Genomic DNA, 22,318 nt, shown 5'->3' with positions numbered 1-22,318 from the left:
TTCCAAGATCCTAACCTTACCAGAATAAAACTACCAATATTACCTTACTGCATTGTCCCTAAGCATGCATCATGTTACCTTTATCTATCAAGAGTAACAAAATGTTATGAACATACTACCATGCAGAGTTCATACAGTAGAAATACGGCATTGAGAATCATATATTACTTTCCTATTATCATATGGAAGGTCTGGGAAGTGGGAATTTCCCATCAGCATCTGACAATGACGAAACCTTGTGAATTTCAAGGATGGAAATGCACACATAGAAATCAGCTATTTTAATCAATATCTACAACTCATAATCACAGTAATGCCAGTCTGATTCGTTGTTTGTTGATGTTTTGACCATGATGATGGTTTAAACTATCATCCGAAACAAAGAGACATCAGCCATGTTAATTGTATCTTTTGGAATTATGGAACTACCAATAACCCAGTACTTAAAAATCTGTATGACTGCAGCTCTTACATAAATGTTAAACAAAAAAGTGCGTTTGATATCAAAACAGTCGCTTTTCGTGAGATTTTGAGGAACCATGATATTCAGATTTCAGAAGCATGATACAAGAAAAAAAGTTGAAAAAACAGACCCATTGAAAAAAAATATAAAATATTTTGAACAATGATAAGTTGGTTTGAAAGACAGTAAAGTTGCCTCAGATTAACAAATATCCATATGTACATAAATTATGGTTATTGCCTATTAAAAAAATCATAGTTAAATAGCAATGCAGAATTCCAAGATAACATGTATGTGGAAAATAGAATAAGTGTGTGAAGAAATGGAAATCGATCCAGGAATATAGATAGTAAGTTTTGAGGTGAAAGAATGTAAAACTAAAGATGACACTAATTCACATGCAGGACCAGCAGCATGCATCCTCTAAATTTCCCAAAAGTTGCAACTAACGTGGCTGATTGGCCAAGCATCCAGCGATGTTTAAAAATTAAGATCAAAGCATGAAAGAATTGAAAATTGAAGCAATTTTAGATACTCCGCAGATCAAGGATAAATAAGCTTGACCATGAAGATAAAGCTGCCCTACATGGATCAGCTAGCCAGAACCATGGATGGAAAGCCTGATCCCTGTGAAAACACAGAAAAAAATGGAGAAACGGAAATGCACACTCCCTACGCAGGCATTATCCTGTTAAGGTTCGAAGGGACTTTCTCAGCCAGCCCTGCCCTTTTCCCAGCAAAAAAAGGCCGGGACTGAAGCAGGCACAGGCACCCCCGGTGCATTTTTTAAGTTAATTGGAGAGTCCAGAAAATAAAGAGAAAACAAAAGTAGATAATACATATAACCCATTTTATTAATAAAGTACTCTAAAACAAGTAGAACAAGAATGATATGCCTGAAGCTATTAAAAAAAAAAGAAAAAAAAAAAACAAATCTACTTTCTCACCTAAAGCCTGGAATGAAGACCATAAACCACTATTGAACGCCAACCATCCACCAGACAGGGCTCCAAGAAGCTCAAACGAAACTTTTGAAAATATCCCTGTAGGAATGGTGTGGTAATTAAAGTCTAAAAGAAGTCAAATATTGGATGATGCTTGAGAAACTTGTATCACAGAGAATTCTGTATAGTTGTACGATGTGACAGAATTTACACACTGATAAAAAATTAGAACAAGAAAACAATGGGTTGAGTTTAGAGAGATCCTTCAAGGGAAATGAGTCGTTTTTATTGGTTTGGTAGAGAATGTACATTCATTGTCCGTGAAGTACTGACATATCAATGAACCTCTACATGAAATGTACTTCATGACATGCAGTCAGTTGATAAGTAGCTATAAAAACACCCCTTTCTACTTTCCATTTGCCACATCAGGTTTTACCTCGTCTAATAAGACAAATTTTGCATGGACACTTCAAAATGGATACCATGCCCGTATCAAGCACTTCAACTTGCATAGTAAATAGTCAGAGAAAGGCAATAGGTGTAGCTCCAGCATAAATCTCTCTCTAATTGAACTCCACTTATTGAAAGGTCTAGAAAGCTAATGGCAGACCAAAAAGGACACGGGTTGTTAAAGTAGTAAGAATTGAGAAATGACTTCAGGGGCCATGATTTAACAACAGATATGGCACTGAATAAAGCAGAATAGTGGAACAGGACACATCTGGCCTACCCCATATAGATGGGACAAGCCTAGTCGAGTTGAGTATTGAACTCCACTTATTTTGTTGTTGTAGTCTTGTATTTCCTTACCAACGAGGGAAGGCATGTTGATATGCACTCAGTAGACTTTCTTCTTTTCAAACAATAAAAGTCTTAAGCTTGAGCAAGGAGTTGAATATTTTTCCACCATCCTAGTTTCCATTATTGTAAACTCGGTTTTGTTAACTACAGTGCAAATACCATGAGTTTTTCTGTATCAGTAACTGAACTCTCATGATATGGAGGGAAAAAACAGCCCTCCCATTATATGGACTGAGAGCTAATGACGAAGAGTGGAGAAATAAAAAATGCAGGCGATCAAAACTGAAATTTGCATTTCTCGTGAACCAGACTTTCCCACCAAGTTTCCCTTGTTGTGAAGGCTGAAGTGATTGAGTATTTAAAAGTTTTGGGAAGAACCCATAGTTATGGACCATCTGAATATTGAGTAAGAAACAGATGAACATAGACTAAGTGATGCGGTACACAAGCATGCAAAGATGATTCAGCCAATTTTATTTACTGTATGTTAATTGCTTTCCATATGGCACCAGAGCGAAATGGTGGAATAGGATTCATGTGGCTAACTCCGTATAGTTGGGACAAGGCTTAGTTGAGTTGAATTGAGCTCGTATGAACTGCTTGACCAGGACAAGTACCAATACCTGCAAATAAAGAAGTCAGACACTCTAGATAGGGAAGGGGTTAATAATGTTTCATCCAGGGAAGAATGCTGTATATCGTTAATGTAACATTTTAGTTGCATGTCAAGCTATAGCTTAGTCAAGCAATGTTGAGTATGTCAACCTGTGGCTACTTGTACTAGTCCCCTTCTTTCAAGGGAACAATGTTGTATTCATGGTTCAAAGTATCAATACGATACGCCCGATACAGGGTGTATCGTATCGTATCTTTTGAAAAAGATACAGTCCAAAACGCCTGTTTCCAGGTGTTTCGGACCCCCAATTTTTTTAATAATAAAAAGCATGCTAAAAGCTTCCCAAAAAACCAAAATGTGAAAAAATAAATAAAGTTTCGCCGTTTCTAAGTACCGATACGATACGACCGAAACTCGTATCGTATCGATACTTTGAACCTTGGTTGTATTTCATTAATGTAACATTTTAGTTGCATGTCAAGCTGTGGCTTAGTTGAGCTATGTTGAGTACGTCAGCATGTGGCTATTTGTACTAGTCTCCTTTCAAGGGCTTTAGAAGGTTGGATTTTTCTTCAGACTTGAATAAAAATGACTAGTAACTGTTGCTGATAAAGAATAAGTGTAATAATCATCTCAAGTGGTGTCCAGATCAGCAACTAAAATTAGCTGCTAATTTTGGCTACTAACTTACCATTGTGTGAGTTTCACTGACGGTCTGAACGAAAATGCATACATAGAAAGAGACAAACACACACACAGATCGTGAAGGTGGGGGGAAACCAGTGTGGTTTTGGAAGGCATGATTTGGAGTTCTCAGACAAGTGCAGTAACACATTTTGAGGATAGGTAGCACACTGTGGTAATGTTAGTAGCCAATGTTAATAGCAGATCCAGACTTCTCAAAGTGTCTTTGTTGTGGTTATGACCTTATAATAAGCAAGTTATTGGAGAAAGAAAGCAAAACAGATATGTCAGGCAAAAGTAAACGAGCTTCAAAAATAAGAATCCCAGTAACACTGACCTTCATCATTCCACTGAACCTGTAACATAGTTTGCAGGCAAATAGATTTCTCCACCAACTTCACCATGCTGCTCCCCACTAACAGTTTTCTTAGCTGCTAAAAATTCTGCACTCATTGCTTCCATTCCATGTTGCATAGCCTCTTCAGCACTACCGTATCCATGTTCTTCAGCATACTTTCTGACATCCTCAGTTATCTTCATAGAACAGAACTTGGGTCCACACATAGAACAGAAATGTGCCACTTTGGCACCATCTGATGGCAGGGTCTCATCATGGAAGGCCATCGCAGTCATGGGATCCAGAGAGAGAGCAAACTGGTCCATCCATCTAAACTCAAATCTTGCCTTGCTCAGTGCATCATCCCAGGCTTGAGCATGTGGATGACCTTTAGCTAAATCAGCCGCATGAGCAGCTATCTTATATGCTATAACCCCAGCTTTCACATCATCCCGGTTTGGTAATCCAAGGTGCTCCTTTGGTGTTACATAACAGAGGAGTGCAGTTCCTAGAGCCCCAATATTAGCAGCACCAATGGCTGATGTGATATGATCATACCCAGGTGCAATATCAGTTGTTAATGGACCAAGTGTGTAGAATGGTGCCTCATTGCACCACTCCAGCTGCTTTTCCATGTTTTCAGGAATTTTGTGCATTGGAATATGTCCTGGTCCTTCATTCATAACCTAAAATAGCCAAATAGTATTAACAATAGTAAGGTTTACTATGTTAAAATTAGATTTGAAAATTTTTTGTCCATTAACAATTCAGAGAAAAATATACATTGTTTATTGTTAAGAGAGAGAAAAAGTCTACATAATTCACAAGCACATTAAATTTGGAAAATTTTTCAAACTAAATAGTGAAGTGGAAGGTGAAATGTAGAACAAAGAGCACATAACCGGTAGAATGTATATAGCCCCCCCCCCAATAGAGTGAGTAGTTCATCTCATTGGATTACCTATTAGAATTTGTTTCTCTTTTTATTTGAAGATATAACATGCCATTTTATTGAACTATATCCCTTGCAATTGAAATTTAGGCCATTAGCGGAGATGACTTCTGTCAAGAATTTCTAATAGTCTCAAATTTCAGTGATTCTTTAGATCAAGAATTCACGCAAGTTCAACAATAATAGCAACAACATCAGTCAAAAAACCACTTACACAATACCAGAAAACAATGATGAAAACAAGGATACCATGTAACTGAAATCTGAAATATGTGGCATGAGGAGCATTTCCCGATATCAAAAACAGTCTTTCATTTTCATTTTTAGGTACTAGTATGCATTTTCACAATTGCACTATACTATGGATCCCTAAAAATCCTAAATGCATATGAGCATTTTGTTTGAACTTGGGATCATGAATGCAGAAGGGATTTCTGAGGATGTGTAGCCTCAGTGGGGGCTCTTCAAATTAGTTTGCCTTTATCAAGAGGACCATCTATATCATGTAAACCTTTTAAGGAAAACTTATGAAAGTCTATAATTTCATTACCTGAACATCCTTTTCCCATGCTCTGCGTGTCAGCTCCCCTTGAGTCAAGAGCTCAGCAAATTGAGCAGTGTCATTGGCATCATAAATTGACCCAGGCCTCAGTCCATCACCAATAGATAGTGCGACATCATATTGATTACATATGTCAAGGATATCATCCCAGTGCTCATAAGCGAAGTTCTCCTTGTGATATGCCAAGCACCACTTTGCATGAATAGATCCTCCACGGGAAACAATTCCTGTCATGCGCTTCGCAGTTAATGGGATGTAACGGAGAAGAACCCCTGCATGGATGGTGAAGTAATCCACACCCTGCTCTGCTTGTTCTATCAGGGTATCTCTGAAAACATCCCAACTGAGATTTTCTGCAATTCCATTTACTTTCTCAAGGGCTTGATATATGGGGACAGTCCCTACTGGTACAGCAGAGTTACGTAGGATCCACTCACGGGTCTCATGGATGTGGCGACCAGTAGAGAGATCCATGACAGTGTCTGCACCCCACATTGTTGCCCATTGAAGTTTGTGTACCTCTTCTTCAATGGAGCTAACTACAGCTGAGTTTCCAATATTTGCATTAACTTTAACCAAGAAATTCCTTCCAACTAGCATTGGCTCCAACTCCAAGTGCTTCTTGTTGGAAGGAATGATTGCCCTTCCACGTGCAACCTCTGACCTAACAAATTCTGGATCAAGCTTCTCACGAGCAGCACAGAATAACATCTCTTCAGTGACAATTCCCTTTTTAGCATAGAACATTTGAGTATATCTAGGCCCACCTAACCTTTCACGCCTGTCCACCCACTCTTTGCGTATTTTTGGAAGACCTGTTTCACAAAGTTGTAAGAACAAGTAAGAAAAGTAATTGCAATGGTTGATTAAGTGTTTCACATCATTAGCCTCAGCTAACCCCCAATTGATTACACAATCCACCCATTTGGTATGGTGCCCCAAAACATTTTATTCCTGTTGAACCCAGATCTTGCAAATCCATCAGCTAAGGAGTTCGCCAACCTCAAAGTTGGTTCATATTGTGTTCCAATTTCCAATGAAAATTTTGTAATTTCCTTTAACAAACGTCTGTACCTCTAAGATCCTGTTTCTTTTTTTTCAACCAATTCTAAGATCCTGCTTAGTTGTTCTTGATCCATGCAATAAATACCTTTGAGTCTCCTTCTACCAGTACTTCTTTGAAGTTGAGAAATTTGGCCAACCTTATGCAGCATAGCCCATAACTCTGCTTCATGGATATCTACCCCAATTTCTAAGAATGCCATCCATGGTGAATGAAGAGACATCATCTCAAAGCTTAATGAACATGAAAATGAAGAAGTGCAAAAAAAGAAATCACAAATTTTTAATATTCCCACGAGTACAAAGAGTTTTTAACTTAAATGTTTATTCAATAGGATCATTTTCAACTTTCTAAAAAGCCCAAGTAGAAGAGGAGAAGCTGATACCTTCATGGAGAAGAAAACGAAGAAAAAGAAATTAAAACTTGTATTTTTAATGAAAAGATGATATAGACACAAGGTAGCAAAAACATTTTCTAGAACCCTGTCTGCAGTTCTGCTAAAAGCTAATAGCAAGGAATAGATACAAGTACAAAAAAAAAGTTAACACAAACAGCACCTGACTGACAAGAAGAATACGCAACACTTAACAGCTTTCTTTAGCTTTGTTGTTGTAAACCCAGGCATGGTGGATAGTCAGCTAAAACAATAGCTGACAAGGACAACCCATCCTCTGCATTAAGTCTTCTGTCCTAACTATATGATATATACAATTTTTCAATTTGGTAAATACAATTAACTTGTCCCACAATGTGATGCAGCATAGTTCATAAGGGAGGAGTTATTTTCTTTAACTCAGAATCACATTCCTTTTAATTCTGAAAAGAATAATAAAGAACAGAGGATAAGGAAGAAGAGCACAAGAGCATTTTTACATACACACACACACACACAGAAAGAGAGAGAGAGAGAGAGAGAGAGAGAGAGAGTCCAGTGGTCAAAGGTGTCTCCAGCGAGAGAGGAATCAAACACAGAAAAACAAGAGTTGCAGAAAATAGATATTTATGGAGAAACAAGGCTCTATTTATAAAGAAGTTGAAATCCTAATGTGCTACCCAAGCAATCCTAATAAAATAAGAACAAAATAGAAAAACACAAAATTTCTTCAAAGCATTTTTGTGGAAAAGGAATATTCTCTTTCAGGCTTTTCAATTGAAATATATCTTTCTTTGCAATCCCACCTCACTTTTGTATATAATCCCACCCCACCCCACTTTTGTATATAATCCCACCCCACCCCACTTTTGATATAGTAATACCACCTTTCTTACTAATCCAAAATATAGACTATCATTTAGCTTGTTGAAGTATAGCTAAAACACATTCATTTACATGTTTCAGTCTTCAGAAAAAGAAAATATATTCAAACCAAAGGGTTGATTAATAAATATATGACCACATGTAAACCAGTGGCCCTTTTGTTCTGTAGAAATAAAATTAAGAAAACATCATATATTTTTATTCATAATATTAAGGGTAGCCCAGTCAATGACGCTCCCAGCAATGTGGGGTCTGGGGAGGGACAGATGTACACAGTCTTACCCCTGCACATACAGAGAAGCTGTTTCCAGGATTTGAACCCAGGTCACCCAAGTCACAATGGAGAAACCCAACCATTGTGCCAAGGCCGGATGTACACAACCTTACACCTACACATAGAGAGAGACTGTTTCCAAGATTTGAACCCTGGTCACCCATGTCACAATGGAGCAACCCAACTGTTCTAAGAATAACACTGTATGGAAACCCTAGTGTAAATTACGCCACAAAAGACATCTAAAACAGTCGGCCCTCGTAATATAGATAGGTTATACTTATTTATGATTTTTTACGTGTTTTAATACTTTAATTATATATTTAAAATGGGATTTTTTATGGATAACTTGAAATTTTTATTGAAATTAATAAAAGAATCTGCATTTACAATGTGGCAAGTACCCCATTTACAAGTGTTGCCAGAACCAAACCCTACGCCCGAACTTTAGTTTTTAGTTTTACAACCATTCAGTTTTAAAAATGGGATGTTTTAGGGACTTCCCTTCTTGATGAGCTGGGAAAACAACTATTAATACTGCAATAGTATTTTTTCCAAAGGAGAAAAAAAGGACCCTTGTATACAATATATAAACTCTTATCTCTATAAATAGGGATATCTTTTGTCTTTGCAATATGATGTACTCCAAATAGCACCCTATTTTAGGGACTTAATAAATTATCATACTTCGCCATTTTCTTTAAGTTTTTTTTTTGATAAATCCATTTTCTTTAAGTTTTATGGATAGCTTATCCTTTTCTACTTTTATTTATTTTTACAGAAAGAACCTCCCAATCTTATGTTTCTTTAATTATTTTAGACCTTTATCAAAATGTTTCCATATCTTTAACTGACATTTTGCATATTTTATGTAGTAAGAGTTGTATTTCAAATGAAACAATTCAGAGATCAAAGTCCGTCCAAAACCTTATAATGTTTTCTTTTTTTTGAAAACTGTAAGGTAAAGTATTCCATTAATAATCATAGAAACCATACAACTATGCCAACCCCTGTACAAAGAGAATCTGCACAAGAGGGGAAAAAAAGAAAACCAGTATACCCAACCATCAGCCCCACCCAGAATTATGAACTCCTAACAAAAAGGAAATTCTGATCATAAAAAGAACAAGATTGTCTACTTTTGAATAATGAATAGTCTGCCAGCCATGAATGTATCATTCCTGAAATCCTTTTTAAGACCTCTTCTCTTGATATTCCATGAAGATGGGACAATGACCCAGTAGCTGAGATGGTAACTCAACATCCCTCTGCAGGCTTTCCGTGTTAAGGTCAGTGGATGTCAAATGCACCTTGCTCTGTCCCTACCCCTTAGTCCCCCTATAATGTGTAATAATACTGGGAAAAAAAATTCCATGAAGATTTTCTTTCAAGTGGAATGGAAGAGGACCACTTGTCCAGCAAACACCTATTTCTTTGCATTGTCTGGAACAAAATCTAGCAAATACCTATTTCTTTGATATTCATGAAGATTTTGTTTCAAGTGGAATGGAAGAGGACCACTTGTCTAGCAAACACCTATTTCTTTGATATTCCATGAATATTTTGTTTGCTAGATTTTGTGTAAAATCTAGCAAACACTTATTTCTTTGCATTGTCTGGAACAATATTGCCAGACTCAAAACAGGATCAGACAATTGGACCTCCAGAACTGGGAACTTGCAGCGAAAGGGTTGCCCAGTTTTTGGAAGTGTTGACTTGGTCGAACTAACCCATTTACATGTAGAAATATGTGTTATACACTAATGTTTACTTTTTTAAGCTTATTGTGATACAAAATAGCTCTAAAAGGTATTCTAGGACCATTCTTATTTTTACTTTTATTTCTATATTTTCACTTCTTTATTTTCTTCAGTTGAATGGTTGAAGCAGGCAGTTGAACCGTTCAACCCATAATCCAGTCACCAAAACGGTTCTCTGTCCAGTCCAAGTCTAACAACATTTATTGGACTACAGCATAAATATTGTTTTAAGCATTTTTTTATTGGAAGCGGTACAAATATTGTTTTAAGCATTAAATATCCCATTTGATGAAAAATATAGTCCAAGGTAAGATGGTAAAGATGGAAAAACCAATTAAACTAATTTAAAAAATACAAAAAGAAATCTTCTGTTTAACAAGTTGGTATTCTAAATAACTTAAGCACTCAGAGAATAAGGATTAAATTATTGTCGGGATACTTATCATTCCAACAAGTTACGAGATCAAACAGAAGCATTTCTCCAAATATAAAAGAAAAGTTGAGAAGAAAAAAACTAATGATCAAGTCATTAATTGTAAGCCCCCACAATGAATAGACTCAAATAGAGTACAACAAAACAAATAAAAAAATGAAACTGAAGAGTATAGGCAACATTCACTATAAAAGCATGTCTATAGAAGAACATAATAGATTATTGAAACAAGTAGACCAATAGAAAAAGGGTGATGAGAATGGAAAGAAGTTAGTTTCATACCAACATGTGGACTAATATTTTGAGGACCACTTGTATCATAGGTGTCAAAGTATGTGTCATCCCCGGAAAGGTGAACCCGCCGAAATGGAACCTTGAGTAAATGACCAGATTCCTCATGAACAACCTCCCTGCAAAACAGATAAAGAACATGAAAATCATTTCAAAGACCTGTAAAATTTTCAACCAGATAGGAGGATATATCAATCTAAATTTTCAGCTAAAGGAAAACCAGAAAAGAAAAAGAAGGGGCACTCATAACTTGCCTGTATTCCTTTGTACTCCTTGGAAAGCATTGTTCAAAGGATGGAAGAGGAAGAAAATCAGGAGCAGCAGGATTAACTGTGTGTTTCCTCTGTTTGGTCTTTTCTGGATTAGAAGTTGAGGGACCAAACGTTAGTGTAGCTCTAGGGCTGTACCTCATGGAAGTAGGTACTTCCTTTTCCCACGCATTTGAAGCATGCCCACCAACATCACAGCCGGGAAGGAAGGAAGTATTCAGCAACTTAACTGAAGGAGAGCTTTTGCTTTTCTTGCACACAACAGGTGTCAATGCAGTGTGTATTGATGCCATCTCTGGAGTATGAAACAATATAAGCAAATCAAGAACGACAAAACACATATACTACCAGGAGTTATAACTAGAAAACGAAAGAGATATTAACCTTATCATGGATCAAAACAGGCTTGGTATATTAACAACACAGAGCTTTATCAAGCTAGAATCATCTTTTAGTAGGGTAGTTGGATTAAAAACGGCCATTACCCAATGTTGGTCCCATCTGGGGTCTTGGGAGGGATCCCAAGACAGACTAGATAGGGTTCTAACCTTTGGCTTTTTTATTGCAAAAACAGGCCTCCTTCAGATTCAAACTCCAGTTCTCATGCTTGGCAGACCAACATTTTACCATTACACCAAGTACTGGCCCCTTGCTAGGGTAGGTGGTTTAAGTTCCCAAAAGTACATGGGTGGATTCACAAACCGATTGGCATAAGTTCCCATTTAGATTCAGAAAGTTATGGTTTTGTTGGACTGCACCTAAAACAATTCCAAGCTACCTTAGCATTTTCATAAAGCTGAGAAATTACAGCCAAAATATCCCTTGGTGCAAAGGGGCTCTGATTTCTCGCTGTTTCTTCTATTTGCACATATAAAAGGCATGCACAAGAAATACCATTAACAATAACAAAACAATCACAAAAGGACAGACAGATCAAAAGAGGTTATACATAAAATAATCCTAAGACAGACAGATCAAAGGGGCAAGACATGAGAAAGCTTGTATACCACTTATATAGTCTACTAGATACATGTATGGTACCTGTATATCAAAGGGTATCATGTAGAAGATTTCCTACATCGAAAATCAGATGAATCCGGTAATGAAAATAAAAGAAACAAATTTCTATCTTTTGTATGTTCAAGATCATCAAAACTAAGCTTTTCTTCTATATTTTTTGAAAGAGCTCTCCGAAATATGGACAATGAGTGGACGGCACTGATTTAAAAGAAAAAAGTTCTATCTTTTGGATGTTAAGTTCATCAAAACCCATGCTTACTCACGACCAACTGATCAGAACTCAATTTAAAAAGAAAAGTATAACAAAAAAACGAACACCTCCAAATTCGTTGTATAGTATTCTGCCATAATAAATAAAATAAAAGCTCAATTTCTCATCCCTATTCTTAAACCAGCACATAGAATATTCCTATCAAAACAGAAGCATAAGATCCAAAGTGTAAGATTGAAGCAAAAGATTCACAAATACATAAGAAGAGACAGAAGAACTCTTTTCTCCTACAAAACAGCTTGAGAAAGTTCGATGAGGTCGGAAAGAAGTAAAAGGAAAAAAAATGGAAACGAACAATAAAAACCTACTTCAGTTGAAATGCATGAAAGTTTCTCGAAGGTTGAAAGGTGATTCCAGAAGAAATAGAAGATTGCAGACAAAGAACCTCGATAAAAGAAATTGACAGAGAGAAATAGATAAGGGGAAGAGTCGGAAAGAACGTGAACCTGATCAGAGAGAGAGACGATGACTTTCACCGATAAAAAGAGTGACTTCTCTCACCCAGTTAACCTGTGACTGAGAGAGAGGCGCAGTGATAGGAGAAAGGCAGCAAATACGTGAGCATTTAAAGGAGAGTAATGTTGTCATGTTCCGTTTGTTGTGTGACTCGAGTGAGGGATGTCACGAAAAGCAACTTCACCGATAAATAAAAAAATCACGAAAAGCGATTTAACGTCCACGTGGCAGACAGATATTTTTCTTACAAGACGTGGATGACGCTCCATGAACGAACCATATATACTACAACTAGATAGAAACGTAGAGCAATTTGCAAATGTCGAGAACTTTGATACAAAAATACGTTCCAATCGGATCTCCTACCAACTTGGAATGGCAACGGGGGCGGATTAGGGGCGCGGATTATATTCTCCGTCCCCGACCCGATAATGAAATTAATCCCATTCCCGTCCCCGACCCCGTCAGAATAAATTTTGTTCTCAATCCCGATTCCTGACATAAATTTTTTGTGGAAAGCGAATTTTCAATATTTTTTTAGATAATAGTATTTTTTAAAATAAATTTAATTATAATAAATAAAATTATAAATTATAAATAATATTATAAATATATTTTGATATATATAATATAAATAATATAATTATATATATATATATAATCGGGATCGAGGTGGGGTAGGGATCTCAATCCCCATCCCCGATTCCATCGAGTTGAGGAAGTTAAATCCCCATCAGGGATGGGAAAAATTATCATCCCTACCCATAAGAACTCTATCCACGTTTATCCATGAAACACTATCTTCATGCATTGGTAAGAGGATAAGATATTCTCAATGTGTGACTGCGATGTTTTGTGGGGTTGGTGTGGGTAAAATTGTGGACAGAAAATTCGGATTCTAATCTGATACTGTATGTTTTCCATGAGATTCAAAAAAAAAAAAAAAAAAGAAATATACAATTCAGTCCAACTCAGATTCAGATACCTTTATTATGTTTTTTTTTATAACTAAAATATATCTATTCAACCACCAAAATATTAACATAGTCCGGGTCCTAATAGGATAAGTAGACAAAGAAAATAGGTCCAAGATTGAAATTTTAGCCTTTTGGGCTATAGAATGGGCCAGGGTATTAAAACTTCTATTTACATTAAAGAAAGTAAAATCCAATACGTGAGCACAATAAGTCAGTAGATACACATATAGCTCCAAAAGTGTAGGAATTGCTTGGGAACCTGGTTTTGGATTGAATTAAAAATATTATTGACCCTCATTAGAATCCAGTGAGGTGGAATTTGTTTATGATTGAAGCACTTCTCAATCCTGGCTATCCACATGTAATACAGGGCTAACGCTATCCAGCACATTATCAGTCTCAGAACATTTTTATCATGAATTACTTGTTGGGTTGCCTCCAGGCATTAAATCCAAGAGTGTTGAAATAAGGAATTAAGGAAAGGTTAAAATTGCTTTTGCAAAGTTACAATGACAGAAAAGGTGGGGCATTGATTCAATTTCCTGGTTACAAAGAGTACATAGATTGTCTTGTCCTTGACTGGAATGTAGTTATTTACCACTCTCCAAAGATCAATTGAAATCTAGTTGGGAGAGGGAGCTTCCAGATTTTTTTTGAACCATTTGCTTTTCTCTTTCGAGATGGGAGTCGTGAACGACCGAGTTCCACAGATGTAAGCATTTTTGGAAGAAAATTTCCCTGTGGAATGTCCTAACCATAGCCATGAGACATTGCATTCCTCAGGGTATACTGGAGTGTTGATGATTCTTTGCAATTTCCTCCCATTGAAAAATCCTTCTAAGAGAGTTACATTCCAATCTCCATTAGAAATGAACTCAACTCCATTAGAAAAACCCTAGATCATGTTGTTTCTTTCTTGACCAAAACATAGGAACTCCCAAGTATTCTGTATGGTTGTTCAACGTTTTCATGTAGAGTTGTTTTTTTAGCATTCTTTGGTGCCCAAGGTGTATATTCCTACTAAAAGTAACTCTAGATTTCTCAAAGTTGATGCACTGACCCGCTAGAGACTAAAACTGATCTAGAGTTTCTTTTAGATTCTCAATTTCATCCCTATGAGCTCTTAGGCTATGTTTGGTTTGAAGGGAAAGGGAGGGAAAGAAAGGAAAAGACAGGGAAACCAATACAAGATTTGTAAAGGTTTCCCTTCTTTTCCCCACATTTTCCTTCAAGCCAAACATAACCTTAGGAAAAGCATTATGTCATCAACAAAAAAACATGGGAAATGCCCGGGGAGCTCCACATATGACTCAGTATCCCCTTGAATTTTGATTCATTTCCCCATTCACTATTCCAATTGTACAAATTGTAGTAAAGTTTATAGGTGGACTTAACAATAAAATCCCTAAAAAAACATGAAATTGCCATCATGTATGAGGATATATTATCAATAAAATGCTACCAACACTGTCCCAACAGGTGACTACAGTGACACATTGAAAACATTTCTCTTGTCATTTTATGGAGAGATGTTCCTGATGAATGACTGTCATGGCTAGTTGGGACAGTGTTGTGAGTGTTAGGTTGTTGGTATCAGATATTGCCTTATATGAGATGTGCAATGTCATATCATGCTAGGAGGGTGTTGGGACATATTTTGTTGAGAGATGATCCAGATTCCATTTATGTGGACAGTGGATTGAGCAAATGATGGTTCAGCCAATCACATTATCTCCGCCCAATAATATGAAATTGGAAAAACTCATAACTGATCAATTGGTGTGATGAAAGTGGTAACCAATCATGTGGTTATTTGATTGGACAAAGCCTTCTAGGTATCATGTCTTTCAGTCAATATAAACTTTTCAGCCACAAGGATTATTTATGAAGGGGAAAATAATAATAATAATAATGGATCTTATTTAAATATCAACCAATCACATTAAAGTCTATTTATTTTTTATTGATCTAATTTTTTATGCTTGAGAATCTATATTTACCTTTATGTTCAACCAATCACCTCTTTTGCTACAACACGTAATAGATACATCACAAATTTTGCCATATATTTAAATTCAATGGCGAATTTCTTAAAGTACCCCAATGATTTAGGAAATTGATCAACTCGCCGTTACTGTTTACATATTGTCTTAAAGTACCCTTAAATTTTCTTAAATTTTTTGACAATTGTTTAAAACCTCCCTTACCATTAACTTTCAGTCACACTCCATTCATATGTGACATCATGTAACTGATATTTTTAAAATTCTTAAAATACCCTTTTATGGTTTCACTCCATCTCAATCTTCGTCTCCCATTTCAATTCCATCTCCACCTGTGTCTCCATCTCCGTCTTCATCTTTATCTCTGTTTTTATCTTCGTCTCCATCTCTAAACCATTGTTTGCTACCAGCCACTTTGGTTTCATAATACAGAGCCCACTAACCAGCAGCAAGATTATGCTCAAGGATGCAAGGAAGCCGAGCATATTAAAGATTATGTACTGACCGTAGGCAATGGGAATGTGTACGATTGCAATTTAAATGTGAAAATCATAAAATGTATGCCTCACTACGATTAAAAATAGAAAAAAAATTGAACACCAAAGCCATTAAACATCTGCGAATTACCTAACAGAGTAAATTAATTTAGAAACCAAGTGGTGATTCAGAACAATTAGGTTGAGATTTCATTGGAATTAAAATAGAGAGCTAAAAAGGAGGGGATGACGACAGAGACGCGGGATTTTTTTTAGACGGTGGAATTGGAGAGAACTAACTACTACTGTGGCGAATTCAGAACAGTTGTTGGGAAAAGGTTTAGGGGGTTGGGCACCATGGACGCCTATGAAGCTACAAGGATTGCCTTCCTCAACGAATCACGGAACCAGCTGCCAGTTCTTTTATGGCTTGCCTGAAGGAATAGGTAGCGATCTCTTCTCCTTTCGGTGGTAGTTACTCGAGCTTGGCTCGGCTCGGTTTCAACCGAGTTTTGAGCTAAGCTCAAGTCCAATTTACGGGCTTAATTAATAAACGAGCCGAATTTGAGTAGAGCTCAACTCGTGAGGCTCGCAAACAGAGCTCGAATGTATATATAATTATAGAAAATAATATATTTAATAAAAATATTATAAGTTCTTAATTTTTGAAATATCAAATAAAAAATATTTTTATATGTATTTTTTTATTTTTATAAAATATTTTTTTCTCAAATCGAGCTCGAACTTACGAGTTTTGACTCGAGCCGAACTCAAGCTCAAGGTTCTAGTTCAAATCGAGTTCGAACTATACTGCCTTGGTGAGCCAAACACGAGCCTCGTACTATTCGGCTCGACTCAGCTCCAATCCACCCCTACCTGTGATTTCCCCACGGCCGTGTCTAACACTGCCTCTTTGGTATCAGATGCCCCTGCAAAGTGAGGCTTCCCTACAGGATTGCTGTTGGAACCGATTGTCAAATCATCCTGCCAAACGCAACCTAGTGGGGAAATTACGCCTTGGAAGGCTACAGTTGCTATGAGCGACACCACTACCACCAGTGCATTTTTCTTCTTGCCCAACCAATCTGTTTGACTGTGGGCTAGCAACGTGCATGAAAATGGTGAAACTGTAACGGTGGAGATTGGTGGTTACTCTGGTTCAGTTTCAATAGTGATTATGGAGAAAAAATAGAGGGCGGTAGAGATTGTGCATTGAAATCACATAGAAGTCAATTTTCATCCTATGGGTTTTATTTTGAAAATTTGAAGGATAATAGAGGGCAGATGTGACATTTTATTATTTTTAATAATGATGTCAATTGTAAGGATACTTTAAGACAATATGTAAATAGTAAAAGTAGAATTAGTCAATTAATTAAATCATAAGGGTAGTTTAAGAAATTTTTCCTAAATTCAATTATTGGATCAAATAATGGTGGATGCATGATAGGATCCAATTATCAATTGAAATGATCCTTAACAAGACTCCAGATCTCTTGCCCACATCTACCCACACACACCACCCCCATGAATTGGGAACATCTCTCCTTGCATAGTACTATGTAGAAAAATGAGACATTCTCCTTATATGATTGTAATGTTATGTGGGTAAACGTGGGCAAAGTGACTGTGGGCAGGAAATCTGAACTCGCTTAACAAGACTGAATTTTAAATTGAAATTTAGATAAAAGGCTTATTTTGAAATAAGTACACTATACATTTTTATATCTATACTCCTTCCAAACTGAGTCGAATGGACATCATTTGCAGGCTTAAGGATAGTTCATAAAACTTTGGTTGTCCACATTCAACCGTAGACGTTGGGATATGAATAAAGATATTTTGTATCCATCAATAAAACAACAAAGATATTTTTGTGATGTCCTGTTTCCTACCAAATAACGTGATATTTTGAAAGATTGGATTGAGACAGCATCGGTCGGTTGGAGTTTGTTGGAGTCGAGCTGATAATTCGAGATCCAGTTCATTGGATCAGGTTGGGTCATGCTCGGTGGTTTGCACTTTTCAGGTCCGGTTGGGTTCCGTAAGTGTGTACCGAACCCAATCTGCTTACATCCCTCTATGGGTGTCAATGGACCGGTTTGAGTTTGGATCTATTCAAATTAAAATCAGACGGATTGAATGGACGGACGGGTTTGAGTTTGGATCTATTCAAATTAAAATCAGACGGATTGAATGGACTGGCTTTGAGTCTGGATCTATTCAAATTAAAATCAGATGGATTAATAGTCCAAAATATTTATTAGATTGGATTGGACTTGGTCCATTCATAATGGATTTATATTAGATTGGGTCGTATTGAATCAATATCTGATCCATTGATAGAAGAAAAGAATACATTTTATCAATCGAAATTAAAACTAATTTGAATAGGTTGGACTGCCCAGCCATTGAATTGGACTGATCTCCAAAGTATGCAACAGATTACATTGGACCCGATCCATCTGTGATGGACTCATGTTGGACTGGATCAGATCAGACCAAATCCGATCCAATTGACACCCCTATTTGTAACTAAAGAGTAGGTCTATGTAATAACTAAGAAGAGGGACCTTCTCTGTAATACATAAACTATAGGGTAGGTCTTAGTTATTACATGAAAGTATTAAAAAGAAAATCTAAAATGTGGGAAAGACAGTACCAAAAGAACTTTGACCAATAAAAAATTCAAAACCCACCCATGAATTTTGACAAACACCATCTAATTGGTTAACACATTTATGATGTCATTTGATTGGTTACAAGTTTTTCAGATATGCGAACTTTAAGGTATCATAGTCCAATTATCAAACAATTCTTTTACTTTTCTTTAGGCTATGTTTGGTTTGAAGGAAAAGGTAGGGAAACCAATCAAGTGGAATCATAAATGTGATAGCCAATTAGGTGTTATTTATCAAATTTTATGAATAAGTTTTAATTGGTCAAAATTCTTCAAATACCATGTGCCTTTTTGGCAAGTCTTTTCTAAAAAATCTATTACAAGATCTGATAGTTAAAAGACATGGTGAGCTTTTGCAAATTGATCTTGAAATACCAAAGACTATTTGGTTGAAATATTTATCATAGATCTTAGGAAAGACCATAAAAGCTAGAAGACCGTTTGATAATGTGATATAAATGTGTTATGTATATATGAATGCCTTGTGTATAGGCCAACCTTTTATTTAACATGTGGGACCCACATAAATTTTCTAAGGTGAGTCCACATACCATTGGTGGACATGTATGTGGGGCCCACATATATTTTACAAGGTGGGCTCCACATACCATTGGTGGGCATGCATGTGGGGTCCATGTGTGGATATGTATGTGGGGCGCACATACATTTTTCAAAGTGGGCCCGACATACCATTGGTGGACATGCATGTGGGGTTCATGTGTGGACATGTATGTGGGGCCCACGTACATTATTCAATGTGGGCCCTACATATCATCGGTGGACATGTATGTAGGGTCCATGTATGGACATGTACGTGGGGCCATGTACATTTTACTAGGTGGACCCGACATACCATTGGTAGACATGCATGTGGGGTCCATGTGTGGACATGTATGTAGGCCCCATGTACATTTTATAAGGTGGGCCTGACATATTAGTGGTGGACATGCATGTGGGGTCTATGTGTGGACATGTATGTGGGGTCCATGTGTGGACTTGTATAATTGTATGTAGGGCCCATATACATTTTACAAGGTGGACCCCACATGCCATTAGTGGACATGCACGTGAGTCCATGCGTGGACATGTATGTGGGCCCATATACATTTTTCAAGGTGGGACTCACTTACACATTCAAATAGTTTTTTGTGTAAAGATAACCCATTTTCTCCCAAGTTTGTATATAGTGCCACACGTTCTAAGAAAACAGGGTGCTAAAAGATTATAAAATCTTCATTTAAAGCTTCCTGAAAAGCTCAAATTTGGGTTGTTGGCGTCTTTTATGGATTGGAGCTTTTTCCCAAATCCTAATAGATCTTTTCATTGTCAAACGAGAAAAACTCAGAATTCAGACTTTTGGATTTCTAAACAGCTCAAAACCCGCATGAAAAGACTTGCCAAACGTGGCCCATATCTTTTTTGCACCATAGATTTTCTCTTTCTTTTATTCTTTCCTTTCTTTTAGGATGGAAAAGAGGTGGTCCTTGGGCATGTGTTTGTTAAGTAATTTTAAGCTCAAGACCAGCTTCTTGTCATTTGTGCTTGGATTGGAATAATTTTTGTCCGTAGGAAAAGGCAAAAAGTTCCCATGTTCGAGGGCGTCTTCAATTAGTTTTTTATACTTATAGCACCTTCACCTTATAATAAGGAACGATATCATATAGATTGTATTATTAATTGTAGTGGATACTTGGGATCAGAGACCATTGCCACCAAGGTTTTGGGAAAAAATCTGATTTATCCAAATTTAACCCAAACAATAACCGAATCATATTTTGGTGTTTGAACTCAATCTGTTAAACACTGCCCAATGCAGATTTTTGAATTCCAATGCAGAGCTACAAACATTTAAAATGTCAAAAACCCCCATTCTATATATTAATATTCACCCATGAATTGATATCAATTCTGAGCTGGCACCTACCTCAATTGTACTTTGGGCCTAAAAATTCTAACATTAGGCTAAACCATCATTCTCCCTAAAAAAATGCATTCATTTGCAGCAACCCACACAAGGAGAGTGGGGTTAGAGAGATGTTGATCCCATGCCCTTCACATGTGTTTGGCATCTTACCCATTCAGTCACCAATCAACTTACGACATTCAATGTCATATGTTTGGCATCTTCCCCCAAAAAATCAGCATATTTCGAGTCAAAATCGGAAGACTATATCCATATTTGCCTTCACTATGCATTAAAAAATAAAGTGGATCTCTCCCAATTTATGATCACTCTTTTCGAGACTATAGCCGATAGTATGTGGGAGGGAGAGGCAATCAGGTCTAGATCAGATAGCGATTGTGGGATCCATTTGATGTAGATGGGAGCTTTATCGGTTCATCCATCAACTTACAATTATACAAGAAAGACAAAAATAGCCCCATCATCCTCAATTCCATACTCGAATCACCCATATGACATGATCCACCGTGCTTCAGTCCAGTGACTCCCAGTTGGCCGCTTATGGCCCATCTTCACCTTCTTGAGTCTTGACGGTGACCTTATTCCGTATATTGGGATGCCTTTTCCTGTGCCAATGTGGAGCTAAAATTTTTAGGGATAGACCGAATCCTGCTCATGAATTGATGCTAAATTAACGGGCAGGATGCAATTTATAGGGGGAGAACTCTCTGGTCACTTTATCAGCATACATTGTGTGCTACAGGACCATCAACTTTAAACTCAAGTTTCATCAATTTCATTTCTTATATTTGACTAGAGCCCACAAGACTCCATGCTTCTACAATTTGACAACTTTCCAGAATCCACAATCTATGGTTTGAAAAAATCGGCATTTTGCTGAAGAACTGACTAGGTTTAGCATCTTGTTATCACAAATTCACAAGCATGTCGCACATTTTCACTGCATTGTATACGGAGTGCTAGGAGAAAAGAAAGTGATTGTGTATTATACAATTGATAGATAACAATTTTGTACAATAAAAGAAATTTACATTGGGATAAATACCAAATTACTGAAATAATGTTCAGATTTACAACATATATCACATATACAAATGCATGAATTCAACAGAAGGACCAGTTCAAGACTCAGCAAAATGGCACTTGGTCTTGATACTTTCCTCCTCTCCCCCTTCTTGCATGTAACTTACAGTCAGTCCGTTGAAACGATGAAGGATAAAATATGAGAGATGGAGGAAGGCTAGACAATCAAGTGGGCCTGTATGATACAGTAGTAACAGTACCAAGATTTACAGAGAGCTAGCTGTTAGTGGGATTAAAGGACACTGAGGAGTCGATGAGGGTATTAATTATTCAGAGCTTATCTGCAATGGGGAGAAGAGTCTCTTGCTTGCCCCTAATGAAGATAGTCAACTCCGCTGGTGCAACCACCAACTTCAACCAATCTTGTAGCTCTTCACCTTCCACCTTCTCTTTCTCTGAAAATGGGGAAATATAGCTTTATCAGCCAAGCAAGAAGGTAGACAATGAAACTGAACAAGGGTACCAAAAGTTAGAGCACCTAGTTAACACCTGGCTAACAGATCAGCCTTGTCCCCTGGCACATCTTTAGGTTCAGTGATCTGTTAGAAGTGACTAGACAAACGATTATTTTGGCCAATAAATTAGATAATATGATATGGTTCAGTCACGTGCATAGAAGACCATCTACGACATCCATTAGAATGATCCATTACAAGTTTAAAGGGCTAGAAATGCTAGGGGCAGACCAAAAAGGACTTGGGAGGAAGTAGTACAAAAT

General features: G+C 37.0%; 1 protein-coding gene and 1 pseudogene across 4 annotated transcripts in view; both read right to left on the bottom strand.

The window, feature by feature from the left end:
• Positions 1–1,292: 1,292 nt before the first annotated feature.
• Positions 1,293–12,624, bottom strand: THIC (thiaminC). 3 transcript variants are annotated; one of them, XM_088973639.1, is made up of 6 exons: positions 12,448–12,624; positions 10,692–11,005; positions 10,433–10,556; positions 5,351–6,177; positions 3,849–4,534; positions 1,293–1,506 (listed from the first exon to the last, which is right to left on the bottom strand). In XM_088973639.1, exons 2-5 carry the CDS (start codon positions 11,001–11,003, stop codon positions 3,854–3,856), a joined length of 1,944 nt encoding a protein of 647 aa, XP_088829765.1. In that variant the 5' UTR covers positions 11,004–11,005; positions 12,448–12,624; the 3' UTR covers positions 1,293–1,506; positions 3,849–3,853. The 3 variants fall into 3 exon arrangements, with proteins under 3 accessions (XP_088829765.1, XP_088829766.1, XP_088829767.1); XM_088973640.1 differs by having other exon boundaries at positions 12,310–12,453; XM_088973641.1 differs by lacking the exon at positions 1,293–1,506 and adding an exon at positions 2,479–2,834.
• An 8,917-nt stretch (positions 12,625–21,541) lies between these two features.
• The window catches only part of LOC148870768 (ATP-dependent zinc metalloprotease FTSH 9, chloroplastic-like), a 30,470-nt pseudogene continuing 29,693 nt past the window's right edge, over positions 21,542–22,318 (bottom strand). Inside the window, exon 20 of the transcript XR_016107269.1 lies at positions 21,542–21,995. The product of XR_016107269.1 is annotated as an ATP-dependent zinc metalloprotease FTSH 9, chloroplastic-like (transcript). The remainder of the gene's footprint in view (positions 21,996–22,318) is intronic.

The sequence above is a fragment of the Nelumbo lutea genome, chromosome 2 (genome assembly GCF_056320005.1).
Source record: "Nelumbo lutea isolate HS-2025 chromosome 2, American lotus-T2T, whole genome shotgun sequence".
Taxonomy (NCBI): domain Eukaryota; kingdom Viridiplantae; phylum Streptophyta; class Magnoliopsida; order Proteales; family Nelumbonaceae; genus Nelumbo; species Nelumbo lutea.
Note: the sequence above shows the minus strand (reverse complement) of the source record. Positions and strands in the feature narration are given on the sequence as shown.